General features: G+C 38.7%; 1 protein-coding gene across 1 annotated transcript; it reads right to left on the reverse strand.

The window, feature by feature from the left end:
- Positions 1-466: 466 nt before the first annotated feature.
- On the reverse strand, positions 467-20,541 carry PROK2 (prokineticin 2). The gene is made up of 3 exons (XM_045832467.1): positions 20,337-20,541; positions 16,834-16,959; positions 467-1,027 (listed from the first exon to the last, which is right to left on the reverse strand). The coding sequence occupies exons 1-3, from the start codon at positions 20,430-20,432 to the stop codon at positions 923-925; spliced, it is 327 nt and encodes a 108-aa protein (XP_045688423.1). The 5' UTR covers positions 20,433-20,541; the 3' UTR covers positions 467-922.
- Between the last annotated feature and the right edge of the window lie 214 nt (positions 20,542-20,755).

The following is a 20,755-nucleotide window of genomic DNA, read 5'->3' on the forward strand; positions in this document are numbered from 1 at the left end:
GCATAGACAGGTTCAGTGGAGTCTAGCAGCACCCCAACTTCCACCCCATGTAATTTTGTAGTGTCTAGTTCAACTATACACTCTTCACTGTTTAAGTATCAGTAAAAAAGCTTGATTCCCATCAGTGATTCTGCCAGCAAGTTAAAGGATATGGACAACACCCTCACCCCTTCTCATGTATACATTTTTTAAATGTTTTTTTTAAGATTTTATTTATTTATTTTTAGAGAGGTAAGGGAGGGAGAAAGAGAGAGAGAGAGAGAGAGAGAGAGAGAGAGAGAGAGAGAGAGAGAGAGAGAGAGAGAAACATCAATGTGAGGTTGCTGGGGGCCGTGGCCTGCAACCCAGACATGTGCCCTGACTGGGAATCGAACCTGCAACACTTTGGTTCGCAGCCCGTGCTCAATCCACTGAGCTACGCCAGCCAGGACATGTATACATTTTTAAATGCCAGAGGGGCAGAGAGAGAAATGGCAAAGAATAAACTGAGGTCCTTAAAATTCTTTGATGATTGAGAGACAAAAGACCAAAGAGTGAACAAGGATGTGTGTATGTGTAGGGGGCAGGGATGGGAGAAGGAGAGTTTTTTACAAAATGTTTCTGTGACAAGATATCAAATTCTTATTCTCCTCATTTTTGTGAAAATAGGTTACTGGCATTTTAAAAAGCAAAACCAAATCAAAACAAACAGGGAAATGAGAACTAATTCTGTAACACCTTGCACGTTACATTTCTATCCAAAGTTAAAATCCTTTCAATAAAAAGAGGTCATTTAAAATCAAAGCTAGAGAGGTTACTTGAAAAGTTGAGGAAGTAATAGCATTTCTTTCTGGTATACTATTTTTTGGTACAATCACAAAAAAAAATAGACTTTACAGAAATCATGTGGCTGTTCACATTTAAAGTTTCTAGTCTAAAGTGATTACTTTCGGGCTAAACAGACAAATCGGTTGAATGAAGCCCGTAAACAGGCTAAGCCAGGCATACATGGGCACATGTGATGCATTCTTCGCCCAAAATATGGAACCTAAAATAAAAAAGAAAACCGAGTCAGAGCAGAAAACATTAAAAAACATACCAAACTATTCTTGAGAAATCTCTTTTACTAATAGCTAGCATTTATTGAGTGCTAATGATTCATCAGGTAATATGCTTAGCACTTTTATGTATTATCCTTTTCCATCCTTACAACCACTCTGAAGATGGCAACTAATTATACCCATTTATAGATGAGAGACTGAGACATGGAGACATTAGTAACTTGCCTAAGGTCATATATCCAGAACTTGAAGCTTTGCTGGCAGCTGGACCAGAGGCTAAGCTTTTAACCACCAAGCTATACTGCCTTTTACTTTTTCTCATTTTAATTCTTTTTATAGTGTTCTGTTACTGAAGCTCCTTCAGAAGAACATTACACTATAGCATGACTACATCTATATAATAAGCAAATATAAATTCACTGACAATGAGCAATATATAAACATGCTTCACATGTTTGCACACAGATGTCAGAGGAATCAAAATTCTGGGGGTGGGGGAAAGGAGGAGGAACAAGAGGAAAGTTAGAGAAGTAGGCAAGCTCCATTTGCTGAAATGGAACTAACTAAACCCTGCCTAGGGAGAGCCTGCAGTGAAAGGCCAGCTTCAACCCAAGAGTCATTCAACTAATGTTCTAAGAGCCCTGTCCATGTCACCAGTGAAGCTGGTTGAGAAGGGTCAACCAGCAACTGGTGTGATGGTTTTCTGTGCTAGGAACAAGTGCTAGGAACACTCCAAATATGTATGCTTTCTAGAGGCAGAGTGCAAAAATTATCCTTACTCCCTTAGGAATGGTGCCTCATGGGAAACTGCCTGCTTTGCAAGCTAAAGAAAACTTAACACCAGGCTTAGAACAGGTGAATCAATGAATTGGGATAGCAAATTACTCAGATTCAGGCTAAAGTGAGAGAGGCAAGCTAGTAGAGACTCATGCCTCAGGTCGTTCTATAGTTTACACATGGCAGGAAAATGCATCCTTCCTGTTTTCCAACTCAAATGCTTTATTTGGTGTAATGCTAGTGTATTTTTTATTCTATTTCACCAAAATAGAATTGGTGCCATCTCACACCAATTATATGTCCTTATGAGAAATCTGAGATGCATCTTCCGATGCCTTCTAAATAATTTTATACATAAAAAGAAAAGAAAGAACAACTGTCTGTAGACAGTGGCAGAACCATTCTAACTTTATTTTTGGGTTGAACTGATAGAACAGATCCAACAAGGGTCAAGACTAATTATGCTGAGTGTTAACTCTGAGTTGTACTATGCTCCTGGTCTTCTTACCTCTGTTTTCCTTTTTCTTCTCTTCTTGTTTCTTCTTTCCTGCCTCCCATTTCCAAAATGGTTCTGGAAGGGCCAGGGAGATGACTGAGATCAATATATACAAAGGGAATCAAGAAGAGGGCAGGGTATGAATGTGATGGACAGGTAGAGACATTCACGTGCCTCTGTCTTTTTGAAAGGGCATTGCTTTCAGGGCTCTAACGGCATTGCATACACATGGGTACCATGGCCATCAACACCATGCAGATTTATGCTCAGAATGGTTCTGTCACTGTGTGTAAAAAGATACACAGATGGTTAGCTCATCTGTTGCCACTGAGAATATGTCAGAGAATGTGGGCACAGATAGATTAGTGTGGACAATTACTGGATAGTATGAGTTATACTCCATGAACTTCATGATCCCTTCTGAGACTTTGAGAGCTTCTTTTTTGTCAAGACTAAAGCTACTGCTTAGACTAGTGGTTTCTCTGTTGAGGGTGATGCTTCCCCCAATGCTCCCAGCCCTGGAGGATGTAGGCAAGGTCCACAGAACATTTTTGTTTCTCACAAATCGAGAGGGCAGTACTATTGACATTTAGTGGGTAGAGGCCAAGGATGTTGACAAACATCATACAGTCCACTGGACAGTCCTCACAGCAAAGAATCATCCAGTCCAAAATGTCAATAGTGCTAAGGATGAGAAAAATTAACATAGGCAGCAATCTGCAAGGAAAAGCAGCCTGAAATAAGTGAAATAAAGTTATAGTGAGCAAGTCAAACTCTTGTACCTAGAAAATACTAAGCATATTTCTTTTATTCATTCATTCATTCATTCATTCATTCAATAGACATTTACTTGGTGTCACCAACATGTCAGGTTCTACTTCAGGTGCTGCAGATACAGCAATGAACAAAACCAGGAAAGCCCTTGCTCATCACAGAGATCACATTTTAATGATGAAAGATAAGTAAGATAGTTTAGGCTACTAATAAGTACCCTCACAGTGCTTATGGTCTTGTGCATTACAACACTATGATCACTCTTTGGCTTGCAACATGGGCTGTCAGCACCAATAGCAAACAGAGAAGAAAAATAACAGTGTCAGCCTGACATGGGCCAGGCCTTGTAAGGCATTGTGTATGTCAAATAAGGCCCACATGCCAGTCCTCATTTTGACATGAGCTAAAAGGCTTCCTCGTGAGGTGAAGTAATGTCCCTGACTGAGGTCACACCCAGCTAGAAAAGGAAAGTGTCATAGTCAAATCCAGTCCCACTTTCTTCCAGATTTTGCCCTCTCCTCAAATACCACCATGCCTGGACTTAGGCTCTTTGAAGAAGGGACAAGTCTATATTATTTATGAGCACATAGCACTTAGTCTGGTACATAGAAGACACTTAAGAAAATATTTGTTAAATGCCTGTCTCCCTCCTGCACCCCAGCCACCATCAGTCTGTGACTTCCCTGAAAGCAAAGGGACAACTATCTCAGGTCCTATGACCTATCCTCACCCCACACACCAACTCCTGAATGGAACAGGCTCAATGCAACAAAGACCACAATTTCCAACTTGACACACTCAGAGATCCTTGCCAATTTCTTGACTGGCCCCTTCACTTCTAGATCTATATATGTGTACATTGTGTGACAAATCTAGTAGGTGTCTGATGGTCACCAATATATAAGCAAGTGCTTACAAAAGATGCATATTCAGGTGCACAAATATAGTCAAGGGCTAATCATTCAGCCCACACTTGATGGTATACTTTATAATCAACTATGTACTCAATCCAATGTTTCTAATGGAACTCTAAACAGCAAATTTTAGAAGACACCAAGGGAGAACATGCAGCTCATTGGTGAAGGCATGATCTTTATTCATTTGCAGCACCTTTTAAAAAATGAAGTAGCACTGAGACAAAACAAAGTTTTTTTGTGTGATTTCTCAAAACAGAGACAATTTTGTTACAGAAGAAAGTATAATGGAACATAGAAAGAAAAGTCTAGTCATGTGACATTTAAAAAACTGGTCCTATTGTAATTTTATTTAAAATAAAACCATTTTTGTTACAATATTTTTTAATAAAGGTACATAGCTTTAAAAAATCAAATGGCAGAATAGTGTATAAAATGAAAATTGAAAGTCTCAGCTCCCACAATTTCTGCTTCTAATAATTATGAAGATCACTATGTATCTTAATTTTGTAAAGTTTTACATTGTTTCTTCAATTCTTTTGAATACGTATGCATTCATATAAGACTAAATAATACAATCATTTTTCTCTCTCTCTCTTGTGAGTAAAGAGTTAACATGGGCCTGGGACCCTGGAGGCCTCCCTGACCTTGGCCTTCCACTGCACTGTCCCCTCAGAAAGTGTGACTAAAAACAGAAATGGTGCATTGGCCTCACTGGTGGTGTGGAACTTGGGTTGGGGAGCTGTTGATATGCGGGCCTTGGGCCTCTTAGGCTATGGGGTCATAAAAGATTTGCAAAAAAAAGAAGGATAGTAGTTTCTGTGGATCAAGGGGATCCTCCACATAACTTAGCTCTCATCTTTGGCAGCCACAGGCACTCAATGTGGGTGAGAGGTCAAAAGAAGCTGTGTGCTTGGGTAGCTGTTGAAGCTCCCAATGAAATGAGGGTGCTTTATCTTTTATACTGTGTCCTGTAGCTAGATGGATTATTAGAAAAGTGGTGCTCAACGAGGGTGATTCTAATACCCAACCCCACCCTCCAAATGGCCCCAAACCTGCCAGGGGACTATTGTCATAGTCTGGAGACATTTTAGTTGTCACAACTAGATAGTGGATAGTGGCCAGGGATGCTATTAAATATCTCACAATGCACATGACAGCTCTCTACAAAATGTAATTATCTGACCCAGATATTGGTAGTGTCCAGGTTGAAAAACTCTGTATTAGACCAAAACATTTATTTTTTGAGTATCTCTCTTCCAATGGCCAATCAACCTGTAATCACAGCTATAATCCTTCCCCAAGAATCAAAAGTAGACAGGAGTTCTTGATATCCATGATATGAAAGATGAGACAATTAGCATATTATACTTTCTTCCACCTGTCTTTCACTACATTTTGTAGTGATGTAAGTTACATTTTAGTTGCCAATTCAAAAATTTTATACTCCACCCTGAAAGTACAACCATGCTTACAATGTTTTGTCACAGGTTGAGTCTATAACAGAAACAGTTAATAATTTTTTAAATCTTCCATTTTCTTTTTACATAAACAAAAGGCCCATGATTTAATTTGAATTTTTCCTTCAGAAATGAAAAATGTATTTGTCAAGTTTTACAGTACAGCTAAACACAAAAAGCAAACCTTTAAGAATGAGGAAGATGGTGGTAAGATAGGTAGGAGTGGAGTCCACTTCCCCCTGTGCACAGGTGGAACACCTAGCCGATCTTGGGAGGAACAGAGTGAACAGCCAATGGTATCTGCCCATATATGAAGGTTGGAGGCCAAAAATTGTAGGGACATTGAAAAATCAGATGGTAAGGAGACTACTTTGGGATAATAAGGTCCCTGAGACCAGTGTGGGGACCAGGGTTGCTGCAGCCCTAGGCCCAGCACCAGCTAGGTCTGCCGCAGGATTCTTGGGAGAGAGCCAGGTCAACGACTTTCTCCCCTGACAAACTGGGAGGTTTGAGCAGCACCAGAACAGACCTGGATGCTTAAAGTCACTGGGGGGAATAAGGACAAAGGCAAACAACAGGGGCAGTGTGCACCTGCTGAGAATATGGACAGCTGGGGAGAGCTGGGCAGTGATGAACCCTGACCTGGGAGTTTCTGGTCTGGTTGAACAGTTGGGCTGTGTGAGAGAGAGAGAGGCCAGGTGCTTATTTGGAGCAGCAGGCTTGAACAGCAGGAACTTTTTCAAAAAGGAAAAAAAAGAGTCACTCAGTGGCTGTTGAGGGAATTCTCCTGCAGCATCACCCCCACTTCCCCCAGCTGGGTACCCACAGCCTTGTCCTGGGCCAGCCTCTGCTGCCAGGACCATGGCTGCACCCCTACCCTACCCCTAGCCTCAGCAGCACAGGGTGCCCAACTGCGCCCACAACCACAGTGGTGCGGTACTGATCCAGCTGCCTCCCCCCACCCTCCATGGCTGCCACCACAGCAGTGAAGGCCAGTGCACACCCAACCCCACTGCCCTGGCTGCAGCGGCAGAGGAGGTGCTCACCTGCATCAGCCACTGCAGCCATGGGGGCGCCCCCACCCAACAGGGTGACTGCTCCTAAGAAGAAGGTGGAGACTCCCACACAGAAGAGAGCAGCAAGGCTCAGGAAGTCAGCAATCCCCAGAAATACTTAACTCAGTGGGGGAGCTGAACTACCCTGAAGAGACTCTGAGAGTCCCTAGCATCTAGGATAGCAAAGAATGAGAAGGTGGTATGTGAGTGGCCCTAATTGCTGCACCTCAAGGGTCAGCACAGCTGGTGGACTGAAGGCATAAGCCAGGAGCAGAAGGGCACTGGAGGCCTGGCAGCAAACTGAGGAACTGGGCAGCTGCAAAGAACGTAGCTCAGACCTGGCCCCCATCCCCACAAAACCACAGGAAGCAAGAAAAGCCAAACCAATCTCTGTCAGCCTGCTGCTGTCAGGAAGACCAGCAGAACTGGTTTGGGCAGTTTAAAGCCAGCAGGAGGCTTTTAAAAAATTCTTCTTTTTAGCATTCCTTCTTTCTTTTTTTAAATTTCTGCAAGTGAGACAATAAAACCTGAAGCTGTGAAAGGACCAGAGTTAGACCCAAAGAGGGGTCATCCCAATAACTGAGACAGTGAGACAAATTTTACTTTGTTATTCCACAGAACTTGCAAGTTATTGTATATTTATATTATTGTTATTTTCATTATTTTTACATCTTTTATTGTATTAGTGTGTTTTTACCTCTCTTCTTTCTGTTTAGTCTTCTTTGCTTTGTTTGTTAAATTGCATTGTTTGACTGGTTTTTCTTGTTCCCTCCTTCATAGTGTATTTTTAATTTTCCATCTTTCACTTCACTGGTGTCTCAATAGCATACTACTCTGGGTTGTGTACTTACTATTCTTGTTATTCAGATCACACAGATTCTATCATATGATTGTTGCTCCATTACTACTGTAAATAATTGTTGTTCCATACAATTGTAAATACTACACAGCACCCCTCCTGGATCTTGGTTCACTTCACTGTTTCTGGAACTTTATTACTGTTGTGGTTATCTTTATTCTCTCACATCTACACCTATTTTCTATCTTTTACTCTCAATTTACCTCATAATGTGACCTCCAACAAGGTCACTGCTTTCTAGATCCAACTCAAAATCCCTCCCTCCCCAACAGAAGTCTTATCTTTTTTCCACCCTTTCCAAAAAGTGGCTGGTTGGGTGAAATATCACGGTTAACACTACATATATTCAAAGAAATTCTTATCTCTTGTCTTTGGGTTGGTACTATAAATCCCATAGAATACACTCCCACTGTCTTAATCCATTTTGCCTCCCCCCTCCAACTGATCACAAAAAAGAGTAGGTGGAAGCTGTGAACACCAGGATATCTGCTGGAAGAGGAAACCCAACAACAAAGGAACCACCAACAGATAACAATGGAACAAGGTGAAGGAGGGAGTGGAAACCACACTAACCTCCACCCAGGACCGATCTGGAAATACAACTAAATGGTGAAGAAATTACCCAGAACAAACAACTGAACAAGAGAGAGAGAGAAGATTCAAAACCTAGTACACACAGAAGAACCAGCTTCAACACAACCTGCCTACACAAGCAAATCAGAATACAAGATGTGGTGGATAGAGTGACCCTCAGTTGACCAGCTGGAGGGAAGGACCCACCAAAGAAAGACCCCAAAACAATCAAAACCCAAAGACATAGAGAGAGCCAACATAAATGACAGCCCAAGAAAACTGAGCTCAGGAGATCAAGGAGACTGCACTACTGAATCTCACAGGCCTTCTACCACAGAAGTTCACACCATAAACCCAGGGAGTCAGAACAGGTCAATTTAAGAAGCAGAGGCTAACAAGAAGAGTCTCACAAACAAGGGGAAGGCAAAGAAATAATCCCCAGATAAAAGGAAAGGAGGAAGCCTCAGAAAGAATGCTAAATGAAATACAGGCAAGTCAACTAGCAGATATTGAGTTCAAAGCAATTGTTATAAGGAAGCTCAATGAGCTCACTGAGAATTACCAAAAACTACAGGGAAACTATGATGACTTACTGCAAACTATATCAACATGAAAAAGGAAATAGAACCTATCAACAAGGGCCAAGAGAAAATGAAGAATACAATTTCTGAATTGAAGAACACAGTAGAAGGAATCAAAAGTAGGCTAGATGAAGCAGAGGATTGGATCAGCTAGCTGGAGGAAAGGTAGAAATAAGCACCCAGAAAGATCAAGAAAGAGAAAACAGACTCAGAAAGAATGAAGAGATAGTAAAAGAGATGCACAACAACATGAAACATAGTAATATCTGTATAATAGGGATACTAGAATGAGAAGAAGAGCAAGGGATAGAAAACCTGTTTGAAAAAGCAATGATGGAAAACTTCCCTAATTTGATGAGAGAAAAAGTCACACAAATCCAGGAAACACAGAGTCTCAATCAAGAGGAACCCAAAGAGGTCCACTTCAAGACACATCATAATTAAACTGGCAACATTCCAAGACAAAGAGAGAATCTTCAAGCCAGCAAGGGAGAAACAGGAAGTAACATACAAGGGAGCACCAATAAGAGTAGCAGCTGACTTCTCAATGGAAACGCTCTAAGCCAGACGAGAATGGCAAGAAATATTCCAAGTAATGAAAACCAAAAGCCTGTAACCAAGACTACTTTATCCAGCAAGGCTCTCAATTAAAATGGAAGGCCAAATAAGGATTTTCCTGGACAAAATAAGCTTGAAAGAATATAACTCCTCCGAACAAGCTCTGCAAGAGATACTAAAGGGTCTGCTTTAAAACAGGAAGAAGTGAGAGAGAGAAGAACACATGTACAAAAAAATGGCAATGAATAAGTATTTGTCAATAATATCCATAAATGTAAATGGATTAAATGCTCCAATCAAAAAACATAGAATAGCTGACTGGATAAGAAGTCACAACCCACACATATGCCACCTACCAGAGACCCACGTCAGAAAAAAAGATGTACATGGACTGAAAGTGAAGGGCTGGAAAAGTATTCCAAGCAAACAAACAGGGGGAAAAAAAGCTGGGGTAGCAATATTCATATTAGGTAAAATAAACTTCAGAACAAGAGCCATAAAAAGAGACCCAAAAGGTCACTTCATAATACTCAAGGGAAGAATCCATCAAGAAGACATAAACATTGTAAATATATATGCACCCAACATAGTAGCACTCGAATACATAAAGAAAATATTGGAGGACTTCAAGAAAGATATTGACAGCAATACAATTATAGTAGTAGATTTTAACAGCCCACTGCCAAAAATGGACAACATAGATATTGTGCCATTTAACAATGTCCTAGATCAAATGGACTTAACTGGTATATATAGAGAGAGTCATTCATCCCAAAGAAGCTAAATACACATTCTTTTCAAACGCACATGGAACATTTTCAAAGATAGACCACATGACAGGACACAAAACAAGCCTCAACAAATTCAAGAAAATTGAAATCACATCAAGCATTTTCTCAGACCACAAGGGGCTATAACTAGAAATAAACTTCAAGGAAAAAAACTCCAAACACTCAAACTCACGGAGATAGAATAGCATGCTATTAAACAGTGAATGGGTCAAGAATGAGACTAAAGAGGAAATCAAAAAGTTTCTGGACACAAATTAAAATGAACTCATAATAACCCCAAACTTATGGGTCACAGCAAAGGCAGTTATGAGAGGGAAGTTCATAGTGATACAGACCTACCTAAAAAAGACAGAAACATTTCAAGTAAATGACCTAACCCTATACCTACAAGAACTCAAGGAACAACAACAAAGGCAACCCAGAGCAAGTAGAAAAAAGGAAATAGCCAAGATCACAGCAGAATTAAATGGCATAGAGACTAAAAGCACAATTCTGAAGATCAATAAATACAGGAGCTGGTTGTTTGAGAAGATAAACAAAATCAACAAGCATCTAAGCAGATTCATCAAGAAAAAAAATAAAGGACTCAAATAAACACAATCAGAAATGGAATAGGACAGATTACAACCAATACCACAGAAATACAAAGGCTTGTAAAAAATTACTACAAAGAACAATATGCCAAGAAATTTGAAAATCTAGGGCAAATGGACAAATTTCTAGAAAAATATAATTTTTCAAAATTCAATGAAGAAGAAGCAGAAAGCCTGAACAGACCAGTAATAGCTGACAAAACTGAAGGAGTAATTAAAAAGCTCCTTACACACAAAAGCCCTGGACCAGAAGATTTCACAGGAGAATTTTACAAAGCATCTAAGGATGAACTAACATCTATCCTTCACAGACTATTCCAAAAAATTCAAGAAGATGGAAGACACCACTGTTTTTATGAAGCCATATCATCCTAATCTGAAAAGCACATAAAGACATAGCAAAGAAAGAAGGCTTCATGCCAATATCTCTGATGAACATAGATGCTAAAATCCTCAACAAAATATTGGCAAATCACATCCAGCAATACATTAAAAAGATCATACACAACATGTTCAAGTGGGATTCATGCAAGGGATGCAAGGATAGTACAATATTTGCAAATCAATAAATGTAATATATCAAATAAACAAACAAAAGAAAGAAATCACACGATCATATCAATAGATGCAGAAAAAGCATGTGGTAAGGTACAACACCTATTTATGATAAAAATTTAGCAGAGTGGGAATAGAGGAAGCATTCATCAACATAATAAAGGCCATATATCAGAGCACTACAGCCAAAATCATACTCAATGGGCAAAAATTTAGAGCTTTCCCACTAAGTTCAGGAACAAGACAAGGATGCCAGGTTTCACCACTCCTGTTCAACATAGTATTGGAAGTCCTAGGCACAGCAATTAGACAAGAAAAGGAAATAAAAGGCAACAAAATTGGAAAGGAGGAAGTAAAACTGTCATTGTTTGCAGATGACATGATAGTGTACACAGAAAATCCTATAGACTCCACCAAAAAACTACTAGACCTAATAAGAGAATTTGGCAAAACAGCAGGATACAAAGTCAATATTCAGAAATCAAAGGCATTTTTGTACACAAACAATAAAATATCAGAAACAGAAATCAGGGAAAAGATCCCATTTGATCTAGCAACAAGAAAGATAAAGCACCTAGGAATAAACCTAACCAAGGAGGTAAAAGACCTGTACTCAGAAAACTACACAACACTGAAGAAAGAAATTAGGGAAGATACAAACAAATTCAAGCATATACCATGCTTATGGATTGGAAAAATTAACATCATCAAAATGTCCATACTACCCAAAGCGATGTATAGATTTAAGGAAATCCCCATTAAAATGCCAATGATATATTTCACAGAAATAGAACAAAACATTTCGGAAATTTATATGGAACCATAAGTGGCCCTGAGTAGCTGCAGCAAGTTTGAGAAAGAAGACCAAAGTAGGAGGGATCACAATACCTGATATCAAACTGTATTACAAGGTCATTGTTATCTAAACAGCCTGGTACAGGCACAAGAACAGAAACATGGACCAATGGAACAGAACAGAGAACCCAGAAATAAACTTAAATGTCTATGGTCAATTAATATTTGACAAAGGGGGCAGAAGCATAAATAGCCTCTTCAACAAATGGTGTTGGGAGACCTGGACAGCTACATGCAAAAAATTTAAACTTGATCACCAACTTACACCATACACAAAAATAAATTCGAGATGGATAAAAGACTTAAATATAAGTTGTGACACTATAAAAGTCCTGGAGGAAAACATCAGAAAGAAAATCTCAGATACTTCATGCAGCAACATCTTCACTGATATATCCCTTAAAGCAAGGGCCATAAAGGAAAGAATGAACAAATGGGACCTCATCAAATTAAAAAGCTTCTGTATGGCTAAAGAAAACAGCATTAAAATGAAAAGAGAACCAACTATATGGGAAAACATATTTGCCAATGATACCTCAGACAAGGGTTTGATGTCCAAAATATATAAAGAACTCACACAACTCCACTCCAGGAAGACAAAAAACCCAATGAAAAATGGGCAAAAGACTTGAACAGACACTCCTCCAAGGAGAACATACAGAGGGCCCATAGACATATGAAAATATACTCAGCATCACTAGCCATCAGGGAGATGCAAATTAAAACCCCAATGGGATACCACTTCACAGTAGTCAGAATGGCCATCATAAACAAAGTGTTGGAAAGACTGTGGAGAAAAGGGAACCCTAGTACACTGTTGGTTGGAATGCAGACTGGTGCAACCACTGTGGAAAACAGTATAGAATTTCCTTAGGAAACTAAAAATGGAACTGCCTTTTAACCTGGCAATTCCACTACTAGGATTATATCCTAAGAACTCTGAAACACCAATCCAAATAAATGCATGTACCCCAATGTTCATAGCAGCACAATTTATAATAGTCAAGTGCTGGAAGCAACCTAAGTGCCCATCAGTATATGAGTGGATCAAAAAACTATGGTATATTTACACAATGGAATACTATGAAACTGAGAGAAAGAAGGAGCTCCTACCCTTTGTGACAGCATAGATGGAACTGGAGAGCATTATGCTAAGTGAAATAAACCAGGTGTTGAGGGACAAATACTATATGATCTCACCTTTAGCTGGGACATAATCAACAAAAGAACAAAACAGGCAAAATATAACCAGAGACATTGAAATCAAGAACAGTTTTACAGTAACTGGAGGGGAGGTGGGAGGGGATAATGAGGGGAAGGGTTTTTAGGAATAAATATAAAGGATGCATGGACAAAAGCAAGAGGTCATGGAACCTAGGGAGGGAGGTGCATTTGGCTGGGGTCAGGGGCAATCCTGGGGGGGAAATGTAGACAACTGTAATTGAACAACAATAAAATAGTTTTAAAAAAGAAAAAAGCAACATTTAAAATTTTTAAACGTTGACAGGAAAAATGGAGCAAAATATAAAAAGATTAAATTTTGAGAGGAAATATGGTTAACTTGAAAATTTCATAAAATAATAAGCAATACAAAGTATTAATCATATAATTATAAACTCCAAAGCTAACAGGTAAACAGAATGGAATAGAATTCACTTCCCTTTGTAAACTCTGAAAAGTATAGGTATTAGCAGTCATTAAAATAAGGACCTTTAAAAAATAGCAAAGTATTCCCTGTAGTCATATGATTCAGTAACTTATTCTTAATTGTTAAAAAATTTACTGTTAAAAATGAAGTCATGTTAAAACTATTATTTACTTGCTGAAAATGTGGTTAGAAAATATGTTCTCCTTAGATGGAGTTGTATTTTACCCTACTTTTGAATTATCAAATGTAAAGTTAAAATTTATATAATTATAAAAGTATAGACTAGCAATTAGTGACTGCAAACTCTACCAGTTAGGTGATGCACGTGAAATAAAATAGTAAAATGAATTCAGGCGCTATCATTTCCTATCTACAGTTCTCAATTTCATTCATCAACTATTATTCACTTTATCAAAATGAACAGACATTTGTGGCTAATGACTAGGCCAAATCAGAATGGGAACTTTAAATTTAAACAGAGGTAGTCGTCACCTATTCAGAGCATTGTGTTTTTAGATCACCAATTCCTGTGACCACAACCAGTTAACCCATTTTTTTTAAAAAATGGGGGGCATAATGAGCACATCACATTAAAACAGAATTTTCTATACTGTGTCTCCATTCTTTACCATCTACTAATGAGCCACTAAACTTCAGAGTAGAGCTTCACCAGAATATATTTATTAATTTTTCTGAGTTGTTTTGAATAGGATATAATTGAGAGATATTCTGGAAAAATCTTGACTTTTAGTAAGATAATTAGGTTAATTTCAACCAGAAGAAGTAACAACTGTGGGACTAAAAATAGGTTATTGAAGTGACCAAAAATGTTTTTTTAAGACAGAAAAATAACCAATATGAAAAAGTGTAACATTGAGTTCTAGAAACAAATTTCAAGTGGGCATCTGAATGGGACAAATGTTCAGATGTGACATAAAATCTTATTTTTAAAAATACTTCGTTTCTTGTCCCTTAATTCTACTATGAAAGCCATAATCTATTATTAAAGACTTCATTGTTAAAACTGTGATAAAAACAAAGGCATAGAAATATACCCAGGTTTATGGGAGAATAATTTTGTTTACTTTCAGAATTGACCTTATATGAAACTTGAACCAGAAGCTATATGGGAACCAGAGAAACAATTAGGTTCTCTTTTTAAACTATCTCAGATTTGGAAAATGCATCAGAACTATAGTATGAGACAAATTCCCACTTTGGACTGTTAACCCTCATCCCAGTGAACCTCTGACCCACACAAACCAGTTTGGGTTAATTGGACTAAAAAATGTTGAAATTAAACACAACAACAGCTTTCACAGAGAAAGAAGAGTACAGTGGTCAAGACCACAGACAAGAAATGAAATGTGGTGTCTGACCTCTGACCTATTACCTTGTGACACCTACTAGTGACTGAAGCCATCAGAGGTTTAACGTTGCTGTGTGGAGACTGACAAAATAACCCTCAATAGACTTGTGAGCATTAATTAAGAAACATGTATGCAACATTTACTATAGGATATCTGGCACATCATAGCATTCAGTAAGTGGCAACTATTATTGCTGTTAATACAAAAATGATTCCACAGCATATGTCACTCTTCACTTGTTTCAGCAAACAGTGACCCTTACCTAGGGCATGTGAGGTAATGCTAACACTGTATAAAAACAACATAGTTCTTAAAGGTGAAGACTGAGTTAGGAGTAAGCTTTTCAGTGACAGCAGCTCAAGTGTACAAAAGATGACTGACATTCATTGAGGAACGGGACCAAACTGAGATCAATGCCAAAGGTGGCTGGGCCAACTTCACCTCCTCATGGGGAGTTTGGCATCGAGACAGATGACTAACGGTTTAAAACTTTTCCTGTTCTAAAATAGCCAAGAGTAAAATGTGCATAATAAGTTTTAAAATGACAGTACAGACTCAAGTGATCAAACCCCTTGGGAGGAACGGCCTAAATGTAACAGGAAGTATTTCTCAAGGAAACCACAGGAAAGCCACACTCAGTCTTCAGATTGGTCCAAACAACCGGAGTCCCTGTTACATACAGCTCACAGAAATAAACCTAAGCCAATTTATCCCATTACATTTAGTCCAAGGAAGGCAAAATATTAAGTTAACCCTCAACTGTGGAGTACAGGGAAGATGTTTGATTTTACTAGTTTCAAACTCCATGCACATGTGATAAAAAGTAGAGGAGGAATTCAGTTTGCTTCAATAAAGTATAGAGAGAATACTGCAGAGACTGAACTCTGCCTCCAATAAACTACCTGGCCTGGGGCATGTCTTGCTGTGCCTTTGGATTTCACCTTACTCTGGGTAAGAAGAGGACATGGGACTAGGAGAGCAAGTCACTGCAACCTGGCATCCCTGGAGAATTTTGCTGAGATCATACTGTGCTTCAAAAGTTTTTAATCTGAAGTGCAAAAACTTTCCAAGCTCCCCACCTTCACAGTTCCCTCTTGCCTCCCATCTACCCCTTCCAGAAGCAGTGTAAACCTGTTTGGCACCTGTAGATGTAAGAATCTGCAACACAACCTCCAGAGTCCTATCCAACCCTGCTATCATATGATCATACCACTTACTGCCAATAACTCTTTGAAAGTGTGTTTTAGGTCACTCTGATATTAAACTATTAGATAAGATACATTAGAAAATTAACTATCATTCACCTCTAGGATTGTGAACAATTTATTCTGTAGATAGAGTCAATTACTTTTGTATCTTGAATTAAGATACAAAACTAGTTGTATTATTGATAATTTTCTGAAAAACAAAACTGTCTCCCACCTTTGCTCATTGGAATCCAAATCCTTAAGTTATTAACCCAGAAACTAACAACACAGTGCATGCCTCCACCACAACACACAACTTCTTTACTTCTGCCTTATCAGTAGGCCTGATATTAAAAGTCTTTTCAAGAACTTCCATACTCTGATTTCTGCAAAGAAGCATACAATAGTATAATGTATACATATATGTAATGTATATGTATATGTAATAACCTATACCTGTATGCATTCCTAAATGATTTTAAGCAAATTCATGTGTTTGAAATGATGAAATGTCTCTAATGTCATAAGCATAATGATATGCAAATGATCACTAGAATAAGAATGTTAGTAGACACAATTCTTTCAAATAGAAGAGGAGAGGGAAGAGCAGGTGGTTTTCCATTATCATCATCTCTAACTTCCAGTTTCAAGTACTTTACCTTGGGCTTCATGTCACACAGACTTTGCTCAAAGGTAAGGGTACTGCAACATAAGAGAACTACCATGAATGCAAACATATATACTAACTTTACGAGTCAGTGGATGGCAGCTGTCTCCCACTTTGCCCATAGGTGTGCAAATCCTTATGCTCTTAACCCAGATACTAACAGCACAGCACATGCCTCCACCACACTGGGGGTCCTTGTCACAAGCCTGAAATGAAATAAGCAAATAGATAAATACAGATAGCAGAAAAGACTCAAGCTAAGAAAATCTAAAATTAGCAATAAAAATTCACTGTAAATATCCAACTGCTACTCTATTAATAATCATATATACAAAAACTGTAATATTCATATATTTGTACAGATTTACCATAAAATATTATCAGAAGAGATTTTCCCAGTTTTTTAAAAATAGCCTAAAAATGGCTCAGACATTATGAAAATCTTAAAAACAATTTTTTAAAAAAAGCTCTCTTTTTTCTAGTGTTTTATTGAATTTGCTTTGAACTTGAACAAAATGAATATATATTAGTCTTATAGCATACATGTCCATTAGGAAACACATAAATCAAGTCGTAAGATTTTATGACTATTAACTGCAGAATACATTGGGCCCCATTTCCAAAAGGGGTTTAAATGGCCTCTAAATCTGCCATGAACTGCTCCAGACCCAGAAAGGCACTGATGTAAATTTTACAAGTGCTCATTTTCCCTTTCAAATATTTGCATCCTAGTTCATGAGACTTGATATTTCTCATACCACTGACTTCATTGTTACCATTTTCCTTTCAAAGAAAGAAATCTCATAGGTTGAGAATGGACAGACCAAGACTTTCCCTTATGATACTCTTTTTTCACACATATCCCCAGTGAGTAACCTGAAAAAAGAAAATTATTGGCTTAGGATATACATATGTGTACATACAAAATCAACTGAACTATACTGTCAGAGCCATCAGATGAGGAAATACAATTATCTACTGCAGTGATTACTCAAGGCACCTGTTCCCAATATAAAAATTGTGAAATACATATAATTAAAGAATCAGCTATGGGGGAATTTCTATACTCTACTAAATAGAAATAAATAAAAAAGTCTAAATTTATATGCATGAAAATAGACCTGAAGAACTATTGTTCTTTCTTAGAATCAATAAAAATTAGGAGGCTTTGTTTGAACGGTGTGCAGTAATTTGTTTTGCTAACAATAAGATAAAGATATTATGAATTACACAGTATGTAAGAGACTAAAAAGTTTATCATATAAGCACAAGTTTAAATGTACAATTATTGGGAACAACTAAAACATGCCTTCAAAGTTCATAGTTTTGAGGACAGCCATAACTTCTTAAAATATAAATATACGTATATGGGCACACTCTTATTCATTACTTTTCACTAAAAGTGATCTTGCTTTACAGTTGATTTATTTCCTCCACTAGAGTTTTCTCTCAGCCTACTTAAAATAAGTATTTGGATGGACAAAAACCTATAATTTCCACATTGGGGTGTTTGGACATTTATAGGAAAATATTTAGCATTCTCATTTTCCAACGTTTATCTGTATGCCAGGTATCATATATACATGGCCAGTCCATTCCGTAAATGAAATGTTCAGTACGTGATCTTTTCAAATATGTTTTAATGAGTTGATGTAACATATAAATCATTTTTAAAAAGACTACACATATTACCAAATAAATATTTAAAGTGGAGGTTTCAGGCAGTAATTTATTTCAACAGATGCTCAAGACCTTGAATTCTGAAACTCCACCAACTCTTTTTATAAGACAGTCAAAATCCAGCCAAAAATCTTTTAAAATTCAATCAATCACTTGGATTTTAACATACTATAGACAATATATAGATAAATATATTGTCTAGATAAATTACTTAAGATTTTCATTTGACTCCAGATGCTTCCTGTCATGGAGACATAAGTGTGTTTCTTTGTTATCATGTAGCTTCAGAGACTTTTAAAGGAATTCTTTTTGTAACACTGAGTTAAAATGACAGCAACAAAACAGCCCCTGTAACTATATAACAAGCTTAAATCTCTATAGATAAACATCCAATGTGATAAAAATTTCATTTTGTAACAAGAAGCGTCAGTTCTTGGAAATATTTACAAAGAATTGCATAGGTTTATATATTTTTAATTAGACAACTGCTTCCTAATGCCCTTCATCCTTAACCCATTGCACATCTATTCAAACTCTGTTGTCCTGTGAATGGAACAAAAAGATACTTACATTGCAAAAGAATTTTGGGCTCAGAGGATTAGGAGAAATTTAAAACGAGCCAGCAGGAGAAGAGGGGAAGAAAACCATCATGTTTCAATCCTCATGTATTAGAAAGACCCATAAAAACTTTTTTCCAACCACATCAGCTGGCTACTGACAAAACTATTCAAACACATTTTGTAAAAAAAACAAAAACAAAAACAAATCCCAAACTCTAAACTACTCTAATAAATATCACAATGCTGATAACTACGTATCTCCTGGGTAGAACCAAATACTGTTGGGCTTAACATATGCTCTAAGGCTACTAATTAACACAGGTAAAATAGAGCTTTATGTTCTCAAGATATTGACATTTCCCTTAAATTTAAATTTTATTTTATTATCTATGTATCATCATTTAAACACAGAGGTTATATTTAAATCCTATAATGTGCACTTAGATATTTGAGGAAATTTAATGGAGATGTAAAATAATTTTAGACTTGAGAAAAGGGAGTAAAGCAGTTGAACTAGGAAATGATAGCAGTTTTGTGTTATTGATGTAAAGTAGATTAGACTTTTTAATTCTGTACTGTAAATGCACCCTTCGGATCCGGGAAAAAAAGTGGGTAAAAAAGTGAATTAGCTCCTGCTTCCAAATGAAGACGTCTTTTCTAAGCTAAATCATTCACATGACCACCTACTCCATAATTATTCCCGAGCACTGGAGATGCTTTATCAGGAATTGGAAATGGAAACTTTATACGGAGAACCTCAATACGGTGAAAAAAAAAAAAAGAGCCTTGGGACCCAGAAGAAAGCGTCCACGTTGCTTTTTCAAAAAGCACATACGGCCTGGGACCCAGTTATTTCAAAGGGTTTCTGTGGAGGACGCATGGGGAATAAAGTCCTCGACTACAATAGGATTAAGACTCGGGATGTGGGGTGTTCACCCTGCCCCTTTACATTTCAGGAAGGGCCCTCAAATTTCAAGATTACAGGTTGGAACGTCTTGAAAAAGTGCTTGAGAAGACTTTGAAAAATATCTTTTACCTGAACAGAAAAACAGACCGAACTGGAGGAGAGAGGTTGTGCGGATAAAGAAGAAGCAGGCGCGAAAAAAAGTGGTGATAAAGGTAGGAGAGTGGTACTTTGGTGACTTTTTCTTCCAGGGCGCACCCAATGTCCCGCGCCGTCAGCTGCTTCCTGAGCTGGGCACTTTTTCTAAGTGCGCCACGGGGCGTCCGGGGCAGGTGTTCAGTCTCGGGCAACCTTCCCTGTGCCCCTCGCCTCCCCATCTCTGTCCCCTTCCCCAGCCCCCTTGGGCACCTCCGGCAGACAGGTGCACTGGGCTGCTTACCCCGGTGATGACGGCGGCATCCCCCGCAGGGGGCGTGAACAGCTGCGGCGACAGCAGCAGCAAGAGCAGCAGCGGGACGCAGCATCCGTTCCTCATGGCGCCCTCGGGACTGGAGGCGTTTGGCGGCCTTTGGGAGCGAGGGGCCGGGCGCTCTTATTGGAGCGTGGAGCTGCGGGCTAGCGGGCTGCCCAGCGGCTTCCGTGAGTCTCCCAGCGTTTATAAAAGGCTAGCGCGGCCGTGACTCAGCCTGCGCCCGACCGGCAGCCCGCGGGCGCTCCTGGGGCCCACCCCGCCCCAGCTCACACACGCACCCACCAGCATGTGCCCGAGACGACACGTGCAGGCGCCCTGCGCCCCGCCTAGGACGCCACGCAGGCAGGCCCCCCCTCCCACTGTGGTGCCCCTAGGCTGGGCGGCTG

The sequence above is a fragment of the Phyllostomus hastatus genome, unplaced genomic scaffold, assembly GCF_019186645.2.
Source record: "Phyllostomus hastatus isolate PE091 unplaced genomic scaffold, TTU_PhHast_1.1 phas_contig_16, whole genome shotgun sequence".
Classification (NCBI taxonomy): Eukaryota; Metazoa; Chordata; class Mammalia; order Chiroptera; family Phyllostomidae; genus Phyllostomus; species Phyllostomus hastatus.